The 21,614-nt window shown below is 41.5% G+C and overlaps 1 protein-coding gene and 1 long non-coding RNA gene across 2 annotated transcripts in view; one reads left to right on the forward strand and one right to left on the reverse strand.

The window, feature by feature from the left end:
• LOC139392398 (uncharacterized) overlaps nucleotides 1–21,614 on the reverse strand; it is a 63,479-nt gene that overhangs the window by 24,473 nt on the left and 17,392 nt on the right. Inside the window, exon 2 of the long non-coding RNA XR_011629667.1 lies at nucleotides 15,869–15,950. This is a non-coding gene — a long non-coding RNA (uncharacterized lncRNA). The remainder of the gene's footprint in view (nucleotides 1–15,868; nucleotides 15,951–21,614) is intronic.
• On the forward strand, nucleotides 11,863–15,858 carry LOC139392397 (protein Bouncer-like). Its single transcript, XM_071140362.1, has 3 exons — nucleotides 11,863–12,055; nucleotides 14,795–14,905; nucleotides 15,134–15,858. The coding sequence occupies exons 1-3, from the start codon at nucleotides 12,004–12,006 to the stop codon at nucleotides 15,349–15,351; spliced, it is 381 nt and encodes a 126-aa protein (XP_070996463.1). The 5' UTR covers nucleotides 11,863–12,003; the 3' UTR covers nucleotides 15,352–15,858.

The following is a 21,614-nucleotide window of genomic DNA, read 5'->3' on the forward strand; positions in this document are numbered from 1 at the left end:
ACGTAACCAAGACTAATGAGATGATTGTGGACTACAGGAAAAGGAGCACCCAGCACGTCCCCATTCTCATCGACGGGGCTGTAGTGGAGCAGGTTGAGAGCAGCAAACTAGATTGGTCCAAACACACCAAGACAGTCGTGAAGAGGGCACGACAAAAAACGAAACTAAAAATATTTGGCATGGGTCCTGAGATCCTCAAAAGGTTCTACAGATGCAACATCGGGAGCATCCTGACCGGTTGCATCACTGCCTGGTACGGCAATTGCTCGGCCTCCAACCGCAAGGCACTTCAGAGGGTAGTGCGTACGGCCCAGTACTTCACTGGGGCAAAGCTGCCTGCCATCCAGGACCTCTACACCAGGCGGTGTCAGAGGAAGGCACTAAAAATTGTCAAAGACCCCAGCCACCCCAGTCATAGACTGTTCTCTCTACTACCGCATGGCAAGCGGTACCGGGGTGCCAAGTCTAGGACAAAAAGGCTTTTCAACAGTTTTTACCCCCAAGCCATAAGACTCCTGAACAGGTAACCAAATGGTTACCCGAACTATTTGCATTGTGTGCCCCCCATCCAACCCCTATTTTACGCTGCTGCTACTCTCTGTTTATCTTATATGCATAGTCACATTAACTATACATTCTTGTACATACTACCTAAATGGCCCGAACAACCAGTGCTCCCGCACGTTGACTAACCGGGCTATCTGCATTGGGTCCCACCACCCCCTCTTTTTACGCTTCTGCTACTCTCTATTCATCATACATGCATAGTCACTTTAACAATACCTACATGTACATACTACCTCAATAAGCCTGACTAACAGGTGTCTGTATATTGCCTTGCTACTCTTTTTTCTAATGTCTTTTTACTGTTGTTTTATTTCTTTACTTACCTGCACACACACACCCTTTGTTACCCGCACCATTGGTTAGAGCCTGTAAGTAAGCATTTCACTGTAAGGTCTGTTGTATTCGGCGCACGTGACAAATAAACTTTGACTTGATTTGACTTGAGATGTCTGAACAGAACAAGCTGTTAATTTCACTGTGGTCCATGTCTTCTATTTGAAGTCATGCACAAACTCATGCAGCTGGTGACTGAATTCCTGTCGGAGAGCTCATCCATGAAATCAGCTATAGATGAAAGGACCCTGTGGAGAGGAGCAGCGGAAACGCAGTCGCTGGAGTGATGAATCACACTTAACCATCTGCCAGTCCAAAGGATGAATCTGGCTTTGGCGGATGCCAGGAGAATGCTACCTTCATGGTTTGAGGTCCCTTAGTTCCAGTGAAGGGAAATCTTAACACTACAGCATACAATTGTTATGCGGGGCGGAGCAGGTGAACCCAAATGCAGACTCAGACATGGATAGGTAACCAATGTATTTATTGAAAAGCAGGAGAGGAGATGGGGTGCAGTCCAGGGGAATCTCAGCAGGTAGTAGGGAATCCAGACTGAGGGCAAGGAGATTAGGAACCGGGTAAGCAGGTATGGAGGTGAATCCAATGAAGCACTAGAGTGAGGATCCAGGGCAGGGAAGCAGGACTGAGAAGGGTACCAGAGTCACAGCAGATGGGACTGTAGCTGAGAGAAAAAGCAGTGTGAGGCTAGGGAAAACAGGCACAACAGGATAACAAAATCTATGCAGGAACTAACAGCTAGAAATGCAGACTGAGTAGAGGCTACGATCTGGCAGCGTGGAAGTGGCAGGGCTGAGTATTTGTAGGGTTCTTGATTATGGAACAGGTTGCAGCTGGTGAGAATCTGCTCTGCTCTAAGAGTGGGGCTGTTGCTCAAATACTAGTGAACATCGTGCCAAAAAGGCTCTGCAAGCTCCGAGGTTGCCATCGTAACTCTCGGAAGTCGGAACAAACAGCTCACGGGGCAGAGGAGAAGGACTTGGGACTGGTTGTGATCTTGGGGCGAATGTTCGGCCCTGTAGGTCAGAAAGGCTCCGTGAAAGTTATTGATGTGCTCTAGATGGGTTCAAGGCTTGGTCATGTTGCTCGAGCAGGGCGCCTTGGCTGGCGAGGGTTTGGTGGAGAGGATCTAAGTCTGCTAGGTTCATATCACTAGCCCGTTCGTACAGTTACGCAGGGTGGAGCAGGTGAACCCAAATGCAAAATCAGACGAGGAGACAAGGATAGGTAACCAATGTATTTACTGAAAAGCGGGAGAGGAGATGGGGTGCAGTCCAGGGGCATCTAGGGTGGGTAGTAGGGAATCCGGACTGAGGCTGGGGAAAAGGAGATTATCCAATCCAATGAAGCAGTAGAGTGGGGATCCAGGGCAGGGAAGCAGGACTGAGGAGATGAGGGACTGGAGACAGGCACCAGAGTCAGAGCAGATGGGACTGTAGCAGAGAGAAAAAGCAACATGAGGCTAGAGAAAACAGACACAACAGGATAACATAATCTATGCAGGAACTAACAGCTATTAATGCAGACTGACTGAGTAGAGGCTACGATCTGGCAGCGTGGAAGAGGCAGGGCTGAGTATTTGTAGGGTCCTTGATTATGGAACAGGTTGCAGCTGGTGGGAATCTGCTCTGCTTCCAGCACACCTGTCTCCACTCACACAGAGAGAGCACTGGGGGAGTGGTGGCAGGTTAGGGAGGTCCAGGATGAGAAGTAGAGGGCATGGCAGGAGCAGATGTAACAACAATGACATTCTAGACGATACGGTGCTTCCAACATTGTGGTAACAGTTTGTGGATGGCCCTTTCCTGTTTCAGCATGACAGTGCACCCGTTCACAAAGCGAGGCCCATACAGAAATGGTTTAATGAGATCAGTGCGAAATTACTTGACTGGCCTGCACAGAGCCCTGACCTCAACCCCATCGAACACCTTTGGGATGAATTGGAACGCTGACTGCGAGCCAGGATTAATCAACCAACATCAGTGGCCGACGTCACTAATGCTCTTGTGGCTGGATGGAAGCATGTCCCTGCAGTATTGTTCCAACATCTAGTGGAAAGCCATCCCAGAAGAGTGGAGGCTGTTATAGCAGCAAAGGGGGGACCAACTCCATATTAATGCCCATAATTTTGGAATGAGATGATTGACGAGCAGGTGTCCACATACTTTTGGTCATGTAGTGTTTTTCTCCCCTTAGTCTTTCGCCTCAGTGGATTGGCTGCAAGGGCTTAAATTTACATGTTGATTTTTGGTTACTGGACTACATAACATACCCTATAATTCCAAAGTGGAATTATGTTTTTTGAAATGTTTAAAAAAATAAAGAATGAAAAGCTGAAATATCCTGAGTCAACAAATATTCAACCACTTTGTTATGGCATGCCTAAATAAATTCAGGAGTAAATGTTTGCTTAACAAGTCACATTATAAGTTACATGGACTGACTCTATGTGCAATAATAATGTTTAACATGATTTTTGAATGACTACTTAATCTCTGTACCCCACACATACATCTGTAAGGTTCCTCAGTCGAGCAGTGAATTTCAAACACAGATTCAACCACAAAGACCAGGGTCTCACAAAGAATTGCACCTATTGGTAGATGTGTAAAAATAAAAAGCAGACATTTAATATCCCTTTGAGCATTACACTTTGAATGGTGTATCAATACACCCAGTCACTACAAAGATACAGGCGTCCTTTGTAACTCAGTTGCCGGAGAGGAAGGAAGGGATTTCACCATTAGGCCAATGATGACTTGAAAACAGTTACAGAGTTTAATGGCTGTGACAGGAGAAAACTGAAGATGGATCAACAACATTGTAGATACTCCACACCGCTTTTAAAAAAAGGGTTATTCGGCTTTTCCCATAGAAGAACCCTTTGCTTCCAGGTGTAACTCTTTTGGGAACCAAACCTACAACCACTGCAATGATTTTGATGTTAAGGTAGACATGTTTTAGTTTTTTTTTAAAGAAACAACCGTTTAAGGGAATACTTTAGCTCCCCTAATCGTGATATTTCAACTGAACATGTAGGCTGCTCACCAGCACATACTCCGACTCCTTTTAAAAGTAAGAGTTATTTTGTACCTCCAGCCAAACGCAATCACCCTATTGAGACATATTTCAGACTTGTTGAAAAAGATGTTGATAATCTCCTTTAGAACAAACATGAGTACATACACTACAGGTAAAATGTTTTAGATCACCTACTCCTTCAAGGGTTTTTCTTTATTTTTTACTATTTTCTGCATTGTAAAATAATAGTGAAGACATCAAAACTATGAAATAATACAAATGGAATCTTGTAGTAACCAAAAAAGTGTAAAACACATCAAAATATATTTTATATTTTATATTCTTATAAGTAGCCACCCTTTTCCTTGATAACAGCTTTGCACAATCTTGGCGTTCTCTCAACCAGTTTCACCTGGAATGCTTTTCCAACAGTCTTGAAGGAGTTCCAACATATGCTTAGCACTTGTTGACTGCTCTTCCTTCAGTCTGGGGTCCGACTCATCCCAAATCATCTCAATTAAGTTGAGGTCGGGGGATTGTGGAGACCAGGTCATCTGATGCAGCACTCCATCCCTCCTTCTTGGTGAAAAATAGCCCTTACACAGCATGGAGGTGTGTTGGGTCATTGACCTGTTGAAAAACAAATGATAGTCCCACTAAGCCCAAACCAGATGGGATGGCGTATCGCTGCAGAATGCTGTGGTAGCCATGCTGGTTAAGTGTGCCTTGAATTCTAAATAAATCACAGATAGTGTCACTAGCAAAGCACCCCCACACCATAACACCTCCTACTCCATGCTTTACAGTGGGAAATACACATGCTGAGGCCATCCGTTCACCCACACTGCATCTCACAAATACACAGTGGTCTTTCAAAAATCAAATTTGGACTCTGGTCTAAATGGACTAATGTCCATTCCACCAGTCTAATGTCGATTGCTCATGTTTCTTGGCCCAAGTAAGTATCTTATTATTATTGGTGTCCTTTAGTAGTGTTTTTTTCCAGTGTTTTGACCATGAAGGTATGATTCACAAAGTATCCTCTGATCAGTTGATGTTGAGATGTGTCTGTTACTTGAACTCTGTGAACTCCAGTTTCATCATAGCGCTTCATGGTTTTTGCAACTGCACTTGAAGAAACTTTCAAAGTTCCTGAAATGTTCTGTATTGACTGACCTTAATGTCATAAAGTAATGATTGACTGTCCTTTCTTATTTGAGCTGTTCTTGCCATAATATGGACTTGGTCTTTTACCAAATAGGGATATATTCTGTATACTCCCCCTACCTTGTCACAACACAACTGATTGGCTCAAATGCATTAAGAAGAAAATAAATTCCACAAATTAACTTTTAAGAAGGCACACCTGTTAATTGAAATGCATTCCAGGTGACTACCTCATAAAGCTGGTTGAGAGAATGCCAAGAGTGTGGAAAGCTGTTATCAAGGAAAATGGTGGCTACTTTGAAGAATCTAAAATCTAAAATATATTTTGATTTGTTTAACACTTTTACTACATGATTCCATATGTGTTATTTCATAGTTTTGATGTCTTCACTTTTATTCTACAATGTAGAAAATAGTACAAAAATTAAGAAAAAACGTTGAATGAATAGGTGTTCTAAAACTTTTGACTGGTAGTGTATATTTCTATAATTTACCTAAAGATTAAAAACAAGCTTTACTTGATTTACAATCCGATACGTCAGTCCTTATCCGCCCTGCTGATAAGGGTGGGTCGATTGTACTCGTGGATAAGAGAGTTTATGTAAATGAGTGTCAAGGACAACTGCTTGACAACACCTTTTTCAAGAAACTCAGAAGTGACCCCACTTCCCAATTTCAGAGCACTATATTTACTGTCCTAAATGGGATTTTACGATGGGTATTTAAGTTCTGGTCAAATCACCAAAAAAAGAACACAACTTTTTCGCTATTCAATACCATAAAATTGCCACTTTCTATACTTTGCCGAAATTACACAAGAATGTTACAAAACCTCCAGGGCGCCCTATTGTAGCGGGTATTGATGCAGTAACAGCCCCTTTATCGAATTTTGTTAACTTTTTTTATTAGACCACTCGCAGAACAGCTCCCCTCCTTTTTGTAAAGGACACCAGCAGTATGATCTCTATTATTGAATCTCTTGATCCTCTCCCTGAGAATACTTTGTTAGTTACTTTTGATGTTGAGTCGTTATACACAAATATTCCACACGAGGGCGGTATTGATGCCATGGAACATTTTCTTCTGCAACATAACCTTAATTAATGAACTACCCCCCAGTGCATGGATTATAAGATTGGCTGAAATAGTACTCATAAACAGCTACTTCATGTTCCTAAATTATTTCTTATTCAGACGAAGGGTACTGCTATGGGGTCTTCTACGGCTCCTAACTATGCTAATTTACATGGTTACATGGAGAAAATGAACATTCTCAATCCTTTCAACAAAAATATTGCGCAACATTATTATCTGGAAAAGATACATTTCTGTAATTTTTGCTCTATTGAAGGGTGATGCAAAACAGCTCCAGACATTCCATGTTTTTCTGAGCACCTGAGATGTACTATGCAATCTGACACACGTCAAATCAGTTTTCTTGATCTTTGATTTGTGTAAGAACAATGATCTATTTACACTGACCTTTACAGAAAATCTACGGATTGTAACAGTTTGTTGAGGGCATATAGTTGTCACCCGCTTCCCTTTGCCCTACAGCCAAACAATCAGATTTCGACAGAAATATGTTTGAGATGCAAAGAAAATTAAAGGAGAGGAGGTAAAAAATGCTCAGATTAATACTGCCATTGAGAAAATTCAAAACAAATCGAGACGTGATCTCTTTCAAGGACAGTCTCGCAAAAAGAAGCATTATTGCGTTCTTACTAACGTCACCTGCTATTCAAAGTGCTCTGAACAAATTAAGGGAATCGTTCACAAACATTGGCACATTCTAAGATCCAATGACAGTATCAGTAATGTGTTTTCGGACCCTCCCTTGGCCGTACTCTCACGGGGCAGAAACCTCAGAGATCAATTGCTAAACTCTGATTTACCACCCCCAAATAGCCCTGCACAACATCTATTTGCGCCTCTACCAGATGGAAACTACAAGTGTAATGGCTGCGCTCAATGCAATGGCACTTACAAACTAATCTCGGTGCATCGTAGCACCATTAGGTGCCAAATCTCAATGTACCCAGTTTCGGCCCACTTTTTGGAAGCGAACCTCTCGATTTCGTTCCTACGTTATATCGGCATTGAATACGTCACACAATTTATTGGATCTTTTACTTAAAGACCATTGCTTCTTTCAGTCTCAACGTAGACTTTGATCTGATACCATTGTTGTGATTATTGTGATTTTGATATTCATTGTAAATGTTTGTAGTCCTATGCAGCCAAATTGTATCTATGATCGTACGCTATGTTTTTTGTATGATCTATTTAAATCTGTAAATAATATCAAGTCACACCGGCCATGATTACAGACACTTGTGTGTGTCCTTTGACACGATATAAACTAGTGACCCGCGGTGTTTGTTATTATACCCTGATGAAGACAGCTTGTCTGTTGAAACGTTGGTTATTAGGTTATTCAATTATTGCATCTGAGCTCCTGGATTGTGCGGCTCTCCTTTTCTTTTTCAACCAAAAGGGTTCTACCTTGAACCAGAAAAGGGGTTCTTCAAAGGGTTATCCTATGGGGACAGCCGGAGAACCATTTTAGGTTGTAGATAGCACCTTTTCTTCTAAGATTGTACTTACATTTTTTTTTTGAAAGAAAAAATATCCAAATACTTCCTTCGAAATGTTTTTGAATGTAATTGAAATACCTTACATAGTAACTGATCCCAGGCCTGGTGCATTCATGTGTGACAGAGAAAGAAATTAGATCTATAACATCCAGACAGTGAGATACATATAGTTGTGATTATTACACGTTTATTCACCTCGATCCTCTGTTCTGGACATTCTAATTCTTTCATTTGTAATCTATCATTGGTAAAAAAGGTGCAGTGTACCTCACTACTGTTATTTTTCACTGTCTTTTTACTTTAGCTTTTTATTTCTTTACATATCTATTGTTCACCTAAATACCATTTTTTTTACATAACAATTGCACTGTTTGTTAGTAAGTAAGCATTTCACTGTAAGGTCTACACGACTGTTGTATTCGGCGCACGTGACAAATAAACTTTGATTTGATTTGTAATGAAACAGGCAGGCAGAATGAGCCTGCGGCAGTCAGAGAATCCTCAAGCTTCTGTCCAGTAGCCCTGCGTGGCATCAGCTGTGCCATAAAAGCAAGTGTAGTGGTTTTTATATAATCCACAGGAGAACCAAAAAATGAAGAGCGAAACCACGGCTGTCTTTTTGGCTTTTAAGGCGATCTGCAATAGTATTGTGAAAAGACAGGAGAGGAACAGATCAGTCTCCAATGCAACATCTGACAAGTTGTTCTTTCTCTCTCAGTGTTTTCTCAAACTCACACAATCACATTCATACATAAAGTCATAATGTATAGTATAAAATAATAACCAGTCCTTAATACAAAGAATGTATAATCTTAATTCTTAGACAATAGAACCATACCTGCAACAGTATTGTGAAAAGACAGGACAGGAACACATCTGTCTCCAATGCACCATCTGACAAGTTGTTCTACAAGTTGTTCCTGTCTCACATCCCCAATACATTGCTAGGTGCTTTCAGTGTTGACAGTAGCAAAATACAACAACTCATGTACAAAAACACTGCAACATAAACAAGTTACAACGTGAAATCGCCTCTATCCCATTCAGACCTTAGAGGGCCAAAACTATAATCTTCCATCATGCAACGCCAGCAGCAGTCGGCAGCTCAGCTAACCGTCTGCATCACAGAAAGGCATGCTAGCTAGCAACAGCAGCACTTTTTAGCACTCTGTAAACTATATTAATAACAACAATAAAACTCTGAAAGTTACATGTTTCAATAGTCTCACACTCCCTTATAACAATATCTACAGCATTAACCTTGGGATGTTTTATTTATTTCACGTTATGGACTACTACAAAGGAGTAATCTGCAACACTTACCTTTCTCTCTCAGTGTTTTCTCGGACTGAGGAGAACGGGAGCTACGGGTAGTACCAGGGTGTTAGTAGGTGAAGCAAGCACCCAGATGAAATAAAGTACATTTAATGAAACCAAACCCGAAGGTGTTAACATCATTCAGCTACTGTAGCTGCCTACCTAACATCAACAGGCAGCACCAATAGCGCAACAATTAAAAATAGACACCAAAAGTAAAGTTCCTGGCGATCATAGCGATCTGACTCCCATCCCCCCTTCTGTATGAACTTGAAATATTCCTGTTCGCGGGCTTGGGCCACAGACCCCCAACCTGGTTGTTATGTTCTGCATTGTGTACTATTCTAATAATTTGAAGTTTGATGGAATAACCTTTTTCACTCTCCTACACACACACCTTCTTAATTTCAGCAAACTTTAAGACGTGATGTTTATGGGACATATTGGAGTGCCAACAGAAGAAGCTCGTCAAAGGTAAGGCATGATTTATATTTTTATTTCTGCGTTTTGCGCCTGCAGGGTTGAAATATGTTTTCTCTCTTTTGTTTACGGAGGTGCTATCCTCAGATAATTAGCATAGTTTGCTTTCGCCGAAAAGCCTTTTTGAAATTTGACATGTTGGCTGGATTCACAACCCGTGTAGCTTTAATTTGGTATCTTACATGTGTGATTTCATGAAAGTTTGATTTTTATAGGAATTTATTTAAATTTGGCGCTCTGCATTTTCCCTGGCTTTTGGCCAAGTGGGACGCTACCATCCCACATATCCCAGAGAGGCTAGTTTCTTGTTAATCCAGCCGCTGTGTCAGATTTCAAAAAGGCTTTACGGCGAAAGCACACCATGCGATTGTCTGAGGACAGCGCCCCGCATACAAAACTATGAAAAACATTTTTCAACCAGGCAGGTGTGACACGAAAGTCAGAAATAGTGATATAATAAATGCCTTACCTTTGAAGATCTTCTTCTGTTGACACTCCAAAAGGTCCCACTTACGTCACAAATGGTCCTTTTGTTCGATAAAGTCCTTCTTTATATCCATAAAAACTCAATAATCAATAATCCACCGGTTTCCCTCCTTCAAAATGCATACAAAATGAATCCCAAACGTTACCAATAAACTTATCCAAACGAGTCAAACAATGTTTATAATCAAACATTAGGTACCCTAATACGTAAATAAACAATTACATTTACGACGGAGAATAGTATGTTCATTACCGGAGATAAATAACAAAGAACTGGCTTTCCTCCACGCTCATGGGAACACTACAGCCAAAATGGGAGCCACCTAGAAAAACTACAACTTCTGGCTCAATTTTCCAAAAACCAGTCTGAAACTCTTTCTAAAAACTGTTGACATCTAGTGGAAGCCCTATGAACTGCAATCTGGGAGGTTTTCACCTTATAATAAAAGTGGCAGCCATTGAAAACAGTGGTAGGCTGAATTTGTTTTGGGGGGGGGAGTTGTCCTCGGGGTTTCGCCTGCCATATCAGTTCTGTTATACTCACATACATTATTGTAACAGTTTTAGAAACTTTAGAGTGTTTTCCATCCAAATCTACCAATTATATGCATATCCTAGCTTCTGGGCCAGAATAACAGGCAGTTTACTTTGGGAATGATTTTCATCCGGACATCAAAATACTGCCCCCTAGCCCAAAGAGGTTTTAAGGGAGTCTAGCCCCACCAGCTGGTACCTCTTCTTGACAACTCTGTACTTAGATCTTCGGTAGAGGATCTCGTCCTTGATTTTGAGTTTATCCCAACGCATCAGCATTCTCAAAACTTGGGCAGTCACATGAGCCCTCTCTCTCAACGAAGGTCTCCTCCTCTCAACAAAGTACGCCACCCGTTGCCAAGACCTGATCCGCCTTCTGTTTTCTCTCTATCACATCAGAAGAAAGGACTGGAAGAGTAGCCGCTCCCCCTTCATGCTGAAGGATGCTGGTAGACTCGCATCCCACTCCAGACAGGATTCCAAAACTGCTTTCAGCCCTTCAGAAGAGACTTGAGCCAGGATCGCACCACCTTGGATATGGACTGACAGTTTGAATGCGTCCTGGATGGACTCTGAAGTCACATACTCTGTGAACTCACTTGCCTTCCTAGCTCCATGGAACGGCTATCGACTAAGCAGGTCTGCTGGGACATTCTGTGGCCCGGGGATGTACTTCAAGTCAAAGTCGAACGGGGCCAGTTTAGAGACCCATACTCTGTGAACTCACTTGCCTTCCTAGCTCCATGGAACGGCTATCGACTAAGCAGGTCTGCTGGGACATTCTGTGGCCCGGGGATGTACTTCAAGTCAAAGTCGAACGGGGCCAGTTTAGAGACCCACCATTGCTCATAGGCGTCTAGCTTTGGTTTCCTCATTATATATGCCAGGGGGTTGTTATCTGTTAGGACTGTGAATCTAGCTTTGATAAAACTCTGTAACTAAAAGCGCTATACAAATTAAAGTGTATTATTATTATTATTACACTCACACACGTGTTGGTCTGTCCGACTGTCTTTGTCTGATTGTCTCTCCCTCCTCCTCCACCTCCTCCTCTGTCTTTGTCTCTCCCTCCTCCTCCTCCTCTGTCTTTATCTCTGGGTAAGTACAGGTGTCGCAAACATTACATCATACTCCCTTTGTTTGATTCTCTACCCTGCCATTGATCTGTAAGCACTCGTTAACCTTTTCTCCACCCACATCAGCTATTCCTCTCATACTACTCACCAACATCTCAATTTGTCCACTTATGGGTGTCATATGACCCTGTTGCCTGTTACACCCTATTAACATCCTGTTTCCAAAATCTCCATCAGCACCTGACCCTCAGCATATAAATGGTTGTCCAAGTTGGTGCTCCTCATTCTACACAGCTCTACACCTCATTAAATTGCAATTTGGACTTTGGATTATCTGAGTTGCATTATTCCAATACTCATTATACTCACTATAGAACTTTGATATTTTTCCCTCTACTTGGATAGAGATGAACAAATTAATGTGGGGATGTGTGGCACTGGTGGGACTCTTTGCTGTCGGTAAGTTGGTTTTATTCTCTCTGGGCAGGTTATTATTATTATTCATTGGACAAATTGGGGCTTGTTCTAAAAATACTTTTTTGTAAATTGGAAAAAATGACCGTTAAATTCCACAACAGTTTTTAACTGATTCTTTGTTTGCGATCATGACAAAGAATGTGAAGACTGGAGATATGAAGAATGGGTGCGTAAAAAGTCAAGCTCGGTTGGATCATGCTTGCATGTGAGTGGAGTTGAGCAGTCGGAAATCCCGTTTATCGCTCATGTTGGTGCTCGCGCACGGCTCGGTACATCCTTTCCAACCACCTTTCCAACCGCTCCGCTAAAAACCAGTCCTAGCTCACAAAAATAAAAAACTGCGACTCCAAATTCGCGCCGATAAATTAAAATCACAATTTAACCAACACCCATCTATTTGTGCGATTACCTGGACCTACGATTTGGTTTTGAAGTATTGAAACCAATCCATATGGATTTGAATGAAAAGTATTTGAATAAACATGAACACGTGAATGGAAGAAGCGCACATCATTTCAAATAAGCTAAATGTCATATTCTACAGCATATAAACACGCAAAATAGGTCAAGATCCAGACAGGGAGCCTAAGAAGGAATGGCAATGAATTATTTAGTCTATATTATTTATATTTTTTTCAAAGCTATAGCCTACAAATAAATAGTGTGAATCGTTTGCGAGTGCGACACAATCGACTGGTAGGGACATTAGCTCTGAATTTCCTTAGAATTAAATACAAATTAAATGAAAAATGACATATTAGTGCGTTTGAATTCATTTTTGTAATTAAATTTTAGAAACACGAGTTTGGCCGGTCTGTGGCATCAGGCTCATGCGATGGTGCCTGGAGAAAAGGCTAACAGCAGAGAATAGGTATGCCTAAAGGTTTTTAGGCAAAATAACTCAATCAAAACGGGAAACTCATTGAACATGGGAATATTGGGACAAAATCAATGATGGCCTATTGTATGGATAATAGAACAAAAATGAACGAAACGTTGAAGAGATCTGATTTTTTGTAAATAAATACTTTGCTACAATGACACACTTAGTTATCTACCCACCTGGTTTCTTTTTTTAGCATGTGCACGTAGTAAGAAAACCATCATGCTTTCGGGATAAGTGTATTTTCAGATTCCACAATGATTCTGGACTCTACTCCCCCTCTTGCTCTTGGTTCTCATTCCTGTAAGTAACCTTGATTTAGCAAGGAAAATATTTAGCAAACTCCATGACAATAGCTAAACCAAGGGGCTATAGCAGCACACAAGTAGACTTCAAATGCATACTAGACCGGGTATTCCCTCAGCTCATGAAGTGTGCGCTACTGGAGCAGCGAAGGCTGCCGCTCCAGCTTTTGGGAATCTTGCTCTGCGCTCCAGTCAAATTGGGCATGCCCTATTCCTCGCTATGCTCCAGCTCAGCTCCACTCATACTCCGGTGGCCACTGATCTCGGATCTGTCTGAAAATATGCAAAATATTGACGAGATCCGAAATTAGGCTATATTTGAAGAATAAAATATCCAGATTAAAATAAATATTCTCAATAACTCAGATTTGCTCAGCGAATTTGCCGTTTCCCACACCAACGATCTCTGAATAGGCACAGCTGTATTTGAGCAAGGGAGAAGTGTTCAGGGAGACTATGTTATGACACATCCACTGGAGAAGTGAGGCGTAAATGTAGCAGAAGGTGAATGTAGAACTTTTGTTGCACACATATCCAGATGATGCTGAGTACCAATTTGCTCTAACACTATTGGTGTGGGTAACCACCAGATTTTTGGTCCTTAAATACATTTTTGTTAAACTTCAAGCAGGTTGGAGAATACTGGAGTTCCAGTGAAGAGATTGCTTTTCAGTTAACCTGAATTAAATTGCCAGATAATTACATTTTCATTTATCTACCATAAATCGCCTGCAACCTCGTTTTAGAGAATTTCGCAGTACGTCCAACCGGCCTCAGAACCGCAGACCGTAACCATGCCAGCCCAGGACATCCACATCCGGTAGAAATGGATAATTGTTGTATTTATATTTTTGTTCGGTATATTTATGGATAGTCAGGGGCACACTCCAACACTCAGACATAATTTACAAAAAAAACATTTGTGTTTCGTGAGTCCGCCACATGAGAGGCAGCAGGGAAGACCGGGGATGTTCTCTGGACTATTTTCCTGTCCTGCTAAGCATTCAAAATGTAATGTCAGGGAAAATGTATGGAGTAAAAAGTACATTGTTTTCTTTTCAGGAGTGTAGTGAATTAAAAGTAAAAGTAAAAAATATAAATTGTAAATTAAAGTACAGATACCCCCAAAAACGACTTAAATAGTACTTTAATGTATTTGTTCTTAAGTACTTCACACCACTTCCTACTATCAGACGTCACCAAATGGGAACCTCTATTGGACAACACTCCCACTAAAAGTGCTTTTCAGTCCAAGAATAATTTCTCTCTGGGTGTATGGTTGTACAATCAATAATTTAAAGTAGTCAAAATAGTCCTTCAATTCATTAATTAAACTGCCAGGTATTACCTTAATATTTATTTTGTGCTGGACTGGACTGAACAAAGAAAAAAAAAAATTAATAAATTGTGTATGTTTGTACATATGTCATTGTACAGTCTCATGATGACAGCAATCTTATTTGTTTCTCTCCTCTTTCTTCTCTCTCCTCGTTGCTCTCTGTCTCTCCATCTTTCTCTCATTCCATCTCACAGCCGAGTCCCTGAAGTGCAACACATGCACTGTGGGGTTGGCCAGCCTTTGTTTTATTGGTTCAACTGCAGAATGTAGCACCGACCAGCCCAACTGCTTCAGTGCACAAGCAGGTACTGACCCTGTGGTTTTGTCCAAGTAGAAAGCTACAATAAAAATAGGTCATTGACTTACTGTGTAATTCTAGGTTATTACTGTATAATTCTTAGATTATTACTGTGTAATTCCAATTTCAGAATGTAATTTATTAGTTAATATCTAGTAATATTTGTACTGTAAAATAAAGTACTACCCAAACAAAAACTACCTGTACTTGCAATTGTTCTTCCTCCTTCTTCCAGTGTTCAATGCCACTAACATGGTGAATCTCAAGCGCAAGGGTTGCCTGGCCACAGCTTTCTGCAACACCACATCCACTGGTAGCATCCTGACAGCCGGCTACACCGTCACACAAACCTGCTGCAGCACCGACCAGTGCAATGGGGCCGTAGCCATCCAACTCCCTCTCACTGTGGCCCTTGGTGCCGCCATGGTGGCCATCTGGAGCACTTTCACTTAAACTAACCCTTCACAATAAGGATACCTCCTCCATAGGTTTCCATTGAAGTGTGTTGTAGTTCTTAAAAACACAATATACTGAAACTGTTTTTTTTTCTGGGAAAGACTGCAATGTTTATTCAGGCTAGTTTCACTAAACTTTAGTTCCAAGTACCAACTCAAACTGATTTTACCTCTAGGCTAAACAACATCCTACTACAGCATCGTAATGTACAGTTCAATCAATGTCATTGTATTTATATTGGGAACTTATTTGTGTGACGCAAGTACTTTTTAATGGCATAAATTCTCACTCATGTCACTATCAATTATCATTATCTAGCAACTTTTCATTTTCCCCAGTGAGTATGTTACACTCTGTACTCTTTTATAAAGATAACATTTCTATGTATTCTATGTACAATAAACAAACATATTACACGTTAAAGAATTATCTACAACTATGAGACACTACATTGTGTGTGTGTGTGAAATGGTTGAACAAATAATAAAATAAAGACTAAACACATTTAACTCACTTTTTGACTGAGCATTCCAATGTGACATAAATCCTGTCTGCATTCCTTCCTCTTCTATACCGACAAAAATCCTCTTCGCACCCTGATGGAAAAGGATAAAACTTGTTATACTTCATTGTAGTAGCCTATAATCAAGTCTCCTATCATGTACGACCCACTTAGCAGGAAACTGGAATTTCCCACATTCATTTATTAGTAATCTTTCCTCGCCATGCTCTAAGTCAGTGGTTCTCAAAATGTAGCCCCCCCCCCCCCCCAAAACAACAATGACACATTTATAATTATTTTTAAAGGAACTCCATTTTCACAGGGGGCTTTCTGTCCTGGTGGTCTTCATAACAGTGGGTAAGTCCTATCAGATCATTTGTTGCTAAGGCAATATTCAAAGACAGATACAGTAATAGGTTGTGATTTGATGAGTTTTGATGATTTAAGGTTTAATAGCAAATTCTGTACTCTGTGATTGTATTTTCTAAGGCTATAAATTGTTGATGTGGGATGATGGTACAGTCCCCTACATATGTGTTTGGACAGTGAAGATTAACATCTTTATTTGACTCTATACTACAGCATTTTAGATTTTAAATCAAATGTTTCATTTGAGCCGACAGTACAGAACGGCACCTTTTATTTGAGCGTATTTTCATACATATCTGTTTTACCGTTTGGAAATGAAAGCACTTTATGTATCTAGTCCCACCATTTGAAGGTGATAAGTATTTGGACCAATTCACTTATGTGTATTAAAGTTTTCAAACGTTATGTTGCCTATTTGATCCCATATTCCTAGAACGCAACGACTAGATCATGCTTGTGACTCTACAAATCTCGTTGGATGCATATGCCGTTTGTTGTGGTTGTGTTTTGAATTATGTTGTGCCCAATAGAAATTAATAGTAATTAGTGTATTGTGTTAATTAATAACGTGGATGATACCATGATTACAGATAATCCTGTTCTTTCTAAGCTGCGTGGGCGCATTAGCCTGAGACTGCCACCCAGCTCCCCAGGACTGCAGAGCAGAAGAAATATCAGCAGCACAAGACTGAACTTCACTCAACTTTCTAAAGTTTTCCCTGTTAACACTATCAATGTTTCCCTTTACTGTGGCAAGTGTAATCGAATCAACGCAATATTAGCGACTTTCAATGCAACATACCAAAAACAAAACGAACTATGCAAAACTTACTATACAAAACAAACTATGCAATAGATGTTGTAGGCAGAAGGCATCGGAGTAGGATTCTATTTCTTTAATCTCTATGTACTCTACACTGACCAGTGCGGCAAAATCAAGTCAGAGCTGCAGTAGGCCTATATGCAGGTAGACCATTTCCATATATAGATCTGTGCCATTTACTATGAACTGAACTGTGTTTACAGCATGAGCGGTCATGAGTAGATGCGCTTGTTTTGAGATCATAGCGAGAGCTACATGTGGCGAGGTGTGCACATTTTGTTAATATCCTTTGCTAATTAGTGAGTCATTAGCCCAGTTAAATATAATTTGTAGTCAGCAATACCCCTATTGTGACTCTACAAACCTTATTGGATGCATATGCAGTGATTGCTTCCTACAAGAGCACAAAACGTGTACATTTCTAGACATCTAGGGTCATTGTTCTGTTAGAAGGTGAAACTTTGCCCCCATTCTGAGGTCCTGAGCACTTTGGAGCAGGTTTTCCTAAAGGATCTCTCTGAACTTTGCCCTTTTCATCTTTGACTCAATCATGACTAGTTTCCCATTCCCTGCCGCTGAAAAACATCCCCACAGCATGATGCTGCCATCACCATGCTTCACCGTAGGGATGGTGCCAGGTTTCCTCCAGACGTGACGCTTGGCATTCAGGCCAAAGAGTTCAATCTTGGTTTCATCAGACCAGAGAATCTGGTTTCTCATGGTCTGAGAGTCCTTAGGTGCCTTTTGGCAAACTCCAAGCTTTGACTGAGGGGTGGCTTCCGTTTGGCCACTCTTGTCAGGAACTGGCTCGAAAGCCCGTAACAGAAAGTGAGACAACATGGGGATAAGGAATAACAAAAATATATTTATTAACTGAGGTAACCTATATACAATTAACAATGGTGTGTGTAGTCAGTAATCAGTAGCGTAAGTGACTGGTTGCATGTATAGGTGATAATAAGGAGTGTTGAAAGATACCAAAGCAAGCAAACAAACAAACCGGCCACAAAATTGCCACAACCAAAATCAAACCGTGTTTCTGCATGGAGAGAGTCTACTCAATGAATGGAGAAAAGGTGTATTTATCCAGGGATACACTCAGGCCCAGGTGTGTCCCATTTCGCTGATGACCCTCCCACCGACATCCTAATAAGGAAAACAAGAGAAAAGAGAAAGAATACGGCAGACAGAGTGGGATGGTCGTCACACTACCATAAAGGCCTGATTGGCGCAGTGTTGCAGAGATGGTTGTCCTTCTGGAAGGTTCTCCCATCTCCACAGAGGAACTCTAGAGCTCTGTCAGAGTGACCATAGGGTTATTAGTCTTTCTCTGACCAAGCTACTTCTCACATGTTTGCTCAGTTTGGTCGGGCGGCCAGCACTAGGAAGAGTCTTGGTGGTTCCAAACATCTTCCATTTAAGAATGATGGAGGCCACTGTGTTCTTGGGGACCTTCAATTCTGCAGACCCTTCCCCAGATTTGTGCCTCAACACAATCCTGTCTCGGAGGTCTTCGGACAATTCCTTCGACCTCATGGCTTGGTTTTTGCTCTTGCACAGTCAACTGTGGGACCTTATATGTAGACAGCTGTGTGCCTTTCCAAATCATGTCAAATTAATTGAATTTACGACAGATGGACTCCAAACATTACAGCCTTATTCTAAAATAGATTCAATTGTCGTGCTCTGATTGATGTTTTTTAGCGGCAGGGGACTAGTCAGAGACTAGTCAGGATCGAGGGATCGAGGGAAAGATGAACAGAGAAAAATACAGAGAGATCCTTGATGAAAACCTGCTCCAGGGCTTCACCTTCCAACAGGACAATGACCCTAAACACACAGCCAAGACAACGCAGGACATTTTAATCAATTTTAGAATACGGCTGTAATGTAACAAAATGTGGAAAATGTCAAGGGGTCTGAATACTTTCCAAATGCATTGTAGATCAATACAATTATTGGGGTGGTTATATTCTGTACTGTTGTGTGTTTTGTCGTAGGTGGTGCAGAATCTGATTCCACCAGCATGTGCTTCCAACCCCTAGCTCTGCAGGTAAGTTGGCAAAAATATTTACAAGCTGATGGCTTGTAATTTACAGTAAGTATGGCATAAATATGAATTGGGTATTGTTTGCATGGGTTTGTGTTCGTGTTATGGGGTTTCAGGTGGTTAGATGTAGTTGAAGGAAAAAGGAAACCGCACACTGCTCTTGATAGTATCACTGATATTTAATATGCTTACGTATCGGCCTCAAGGTGGTTAGATGTAGCCTTAGGTCCACAGAATACCTTCCAGACTATGTAATCAATTTAGTCTACCCCTTTTCTCGTAGTTAAACTCAGGTATCTGGAATCATTCCACAATGCCCTGCTGAAAGGTTATCCCAAAGCAGCAGAATTTGGGGTACACGAGCATGAGAGAGGGGACACACCTTGCGGTTATGGAACACAACAAGATTGTGGGACAAAAACCAGCAAGGGACACTGAAAGGTATATAAGAGTAATGACACAACTACCTCATTCTCATTCAATCTGCAAATTGTGTGAGGACAGACGCTGGGAGATGAGAAGCAAGTACAGGGAATGAATATTTAATAAATAACCGACATGAAACAAAACAAGGACAGCGTCTGGACAGGGGAAACAAAACGACATTAATGACAACGCAGGGATCAAACTGAGGAACAGACAGATATAGAAGGGCCAATTAACAAAGTAATGGAGTCCAGGTGAGTCCAAAAAAGTGCTGATCTGCGTAACGATGATGACAGGTGTGTGTAATGATGGCGAAGTGGCAGCCCGACGAGCCGGCTGAGGCGTGCGGGCCTGATGAACCGGTTGAGGCGAGGGAGCCTGACGAGCCGGCTGAGGTGTGGGAGCCTGACGAGCCGGCTGAGGAGTGGGAGTCTGACGAGCTGGCTGAAGCATGACTTGGGATGGGAGCCTGCCGAGCCAACCAAGGCAAGGAAACCTCTCGAGCCAGCTAAGGTGTTGAAGCCTGACAAGCCAGCTGAGAAACCCCAAGTTTCTTCGGCAGCGGCACCCGGAACCGACATCACCAACCAAAACAACCAAAAACACTCCCTGATGCTTTCAATATTGGTGTCAGCATTCTGTGAAGACAGATGCTGGGAGACGAGAAGTAAGTACATGGAGTGAATATTTGATAAATAACCGTCATGAAACAAAACAAGGAAAGCGTCAGGACAGTGGAAACAAAACAACATTAATACTGACACGAGGATCAAACTGAGGAACAGACAAATATAGGAGGGGCAATCAACAAAGTCATGGAGTCCAGGTGAGTCCAAAGAAGTGCTGATGCACGTAAATATGGTGACAGGTGTGCGCAATGATGGGCAGCCTGGCACCCTCGAGTGCCAGGGAGGGGGAGCAGGAGCAGGGCTGACAGATTCTCAAAACACAATACAAAGACATGTCTAAAAGAATCCTCTGCCAAGGGCAACTACTGACAAGAATGATCTGTCAAAGTCATTGGGCTGCGGGACGTTTACAGATATGTCTTTGACATGACAAAGGGGATTTTAGTTGTGCAGGGTTGTGCTTAGAGAGACAGCAAATGTATTGTTGTGTATGAGAACAATTGAAAGGTGCCATACTGTGTAAGAATTGCCTTTACTTTACACCTTCTATAGACCCCCAGCCCTTTCATTTTGTTGACTGATCTTCTTAAAAGCAGCTCCCAATGTCCCTCATTGTCCCTAAACAATACACTAGTCTGCCTCAACACTTACAGTGCCTTGCGAAAGTATTCGGCCCCCTTGAACTTTGCGACCTTTTGCCACATTTCAGGCTTCAAACATAAAGATATAAAACTGTATTTTTTTGTGAAGAATCAACAACAAGTGGGACACAATCATGAAGTGGAACGACATTTATTTGATATTTCAAACTTTTTTAACAAATCAAAAACTGAAAAATTGGGCGTGCAAAATTATTCAGCCCCCTTAAGTTAATACTTTGTAGCGCCACCTTTTGCTGCGATTACAGCTGTAAGGGTATGTCTCTATCAGTTTTGCACATCGAGAGACTGAAATGTTTTCCCATTCCTCCTTGCAAAACAGCTCGAGCTCAGTGAGGTTGGATGGAGAGCATTTGTGAACAGCAGTTTTCAGTTCTTTCCACAGATTCTCGATTGGATTCAGGTCTGGACTTTGACTTGGCCATTCTAACACCTGGATATGTTTATTTTTGAACCATTCCATTGTAGATTTTGCTTTATGTTTTGGATCATTGTCTTGTTGGAAGACAAATCTCCGTCCCAGTCTCAGGTCTTTTGCAGACTCCATCAGGTTTTCTTCCAGAATGGTCCTGTATTTGGCTCCATCCATCTTCCCATCAATTTTAACCATCTTCCCTGTCCCTGCTGAAGAAAAGCAGGCCCAAACCACGATGCTGCCACCACCATGTTTGACAGTGGGGATGGTGTGTTCAGCTGTGTTGCTTTTACGCCAAACATAACGTTTTGCATTGTTGCCAAAAAGTTCAATTTTGGTTTCATCTGACCAGAGCACCTTCTTCCACATGTTTGGTGTGTCTCCCAG

Source organism: Oncorhynchus clarkii, chromosome 32 (genome assembly GCF_045791955.1).
Source record: "Oncorhynchus clarkii lewisi isolate Uvic-CL-2024 chromosome 32, UVic_Ocla_1.0, whole genome shotgun sequence".
Lineage (NCBI taxonomy): Eukaryota > Metazoa > Chordata > Actinopteri > Salmoniformes > Salmonidae > Oncorhynchus > Oncorhynchus clarkii.

Bases quoted from the DNA above. Each gene is read 5' to 3' on its own strand.
- LOC139392397 (XM_071140362.1), top strand. From the start codon at position 12,004: ATGAACAAATTAATGTGGGGATGTGTGGCACTGGTGGGACTCTTTGCT. The intron at 12,056-14,794 runs GTAAGTTGGTTT...TCCATCTCACAG, and splicing joins GGTGGGACTCTTTGCTGTCG to CCGAGTCCCTGAAGTGCAAC. The intron at 14,906-15,133 runs GTACTGACCCTG...TCCTTCTTCCAG, and splicing joins CTGCTTCAGTGCACAAGCAG to TGTTCAATGCCACTAACATG.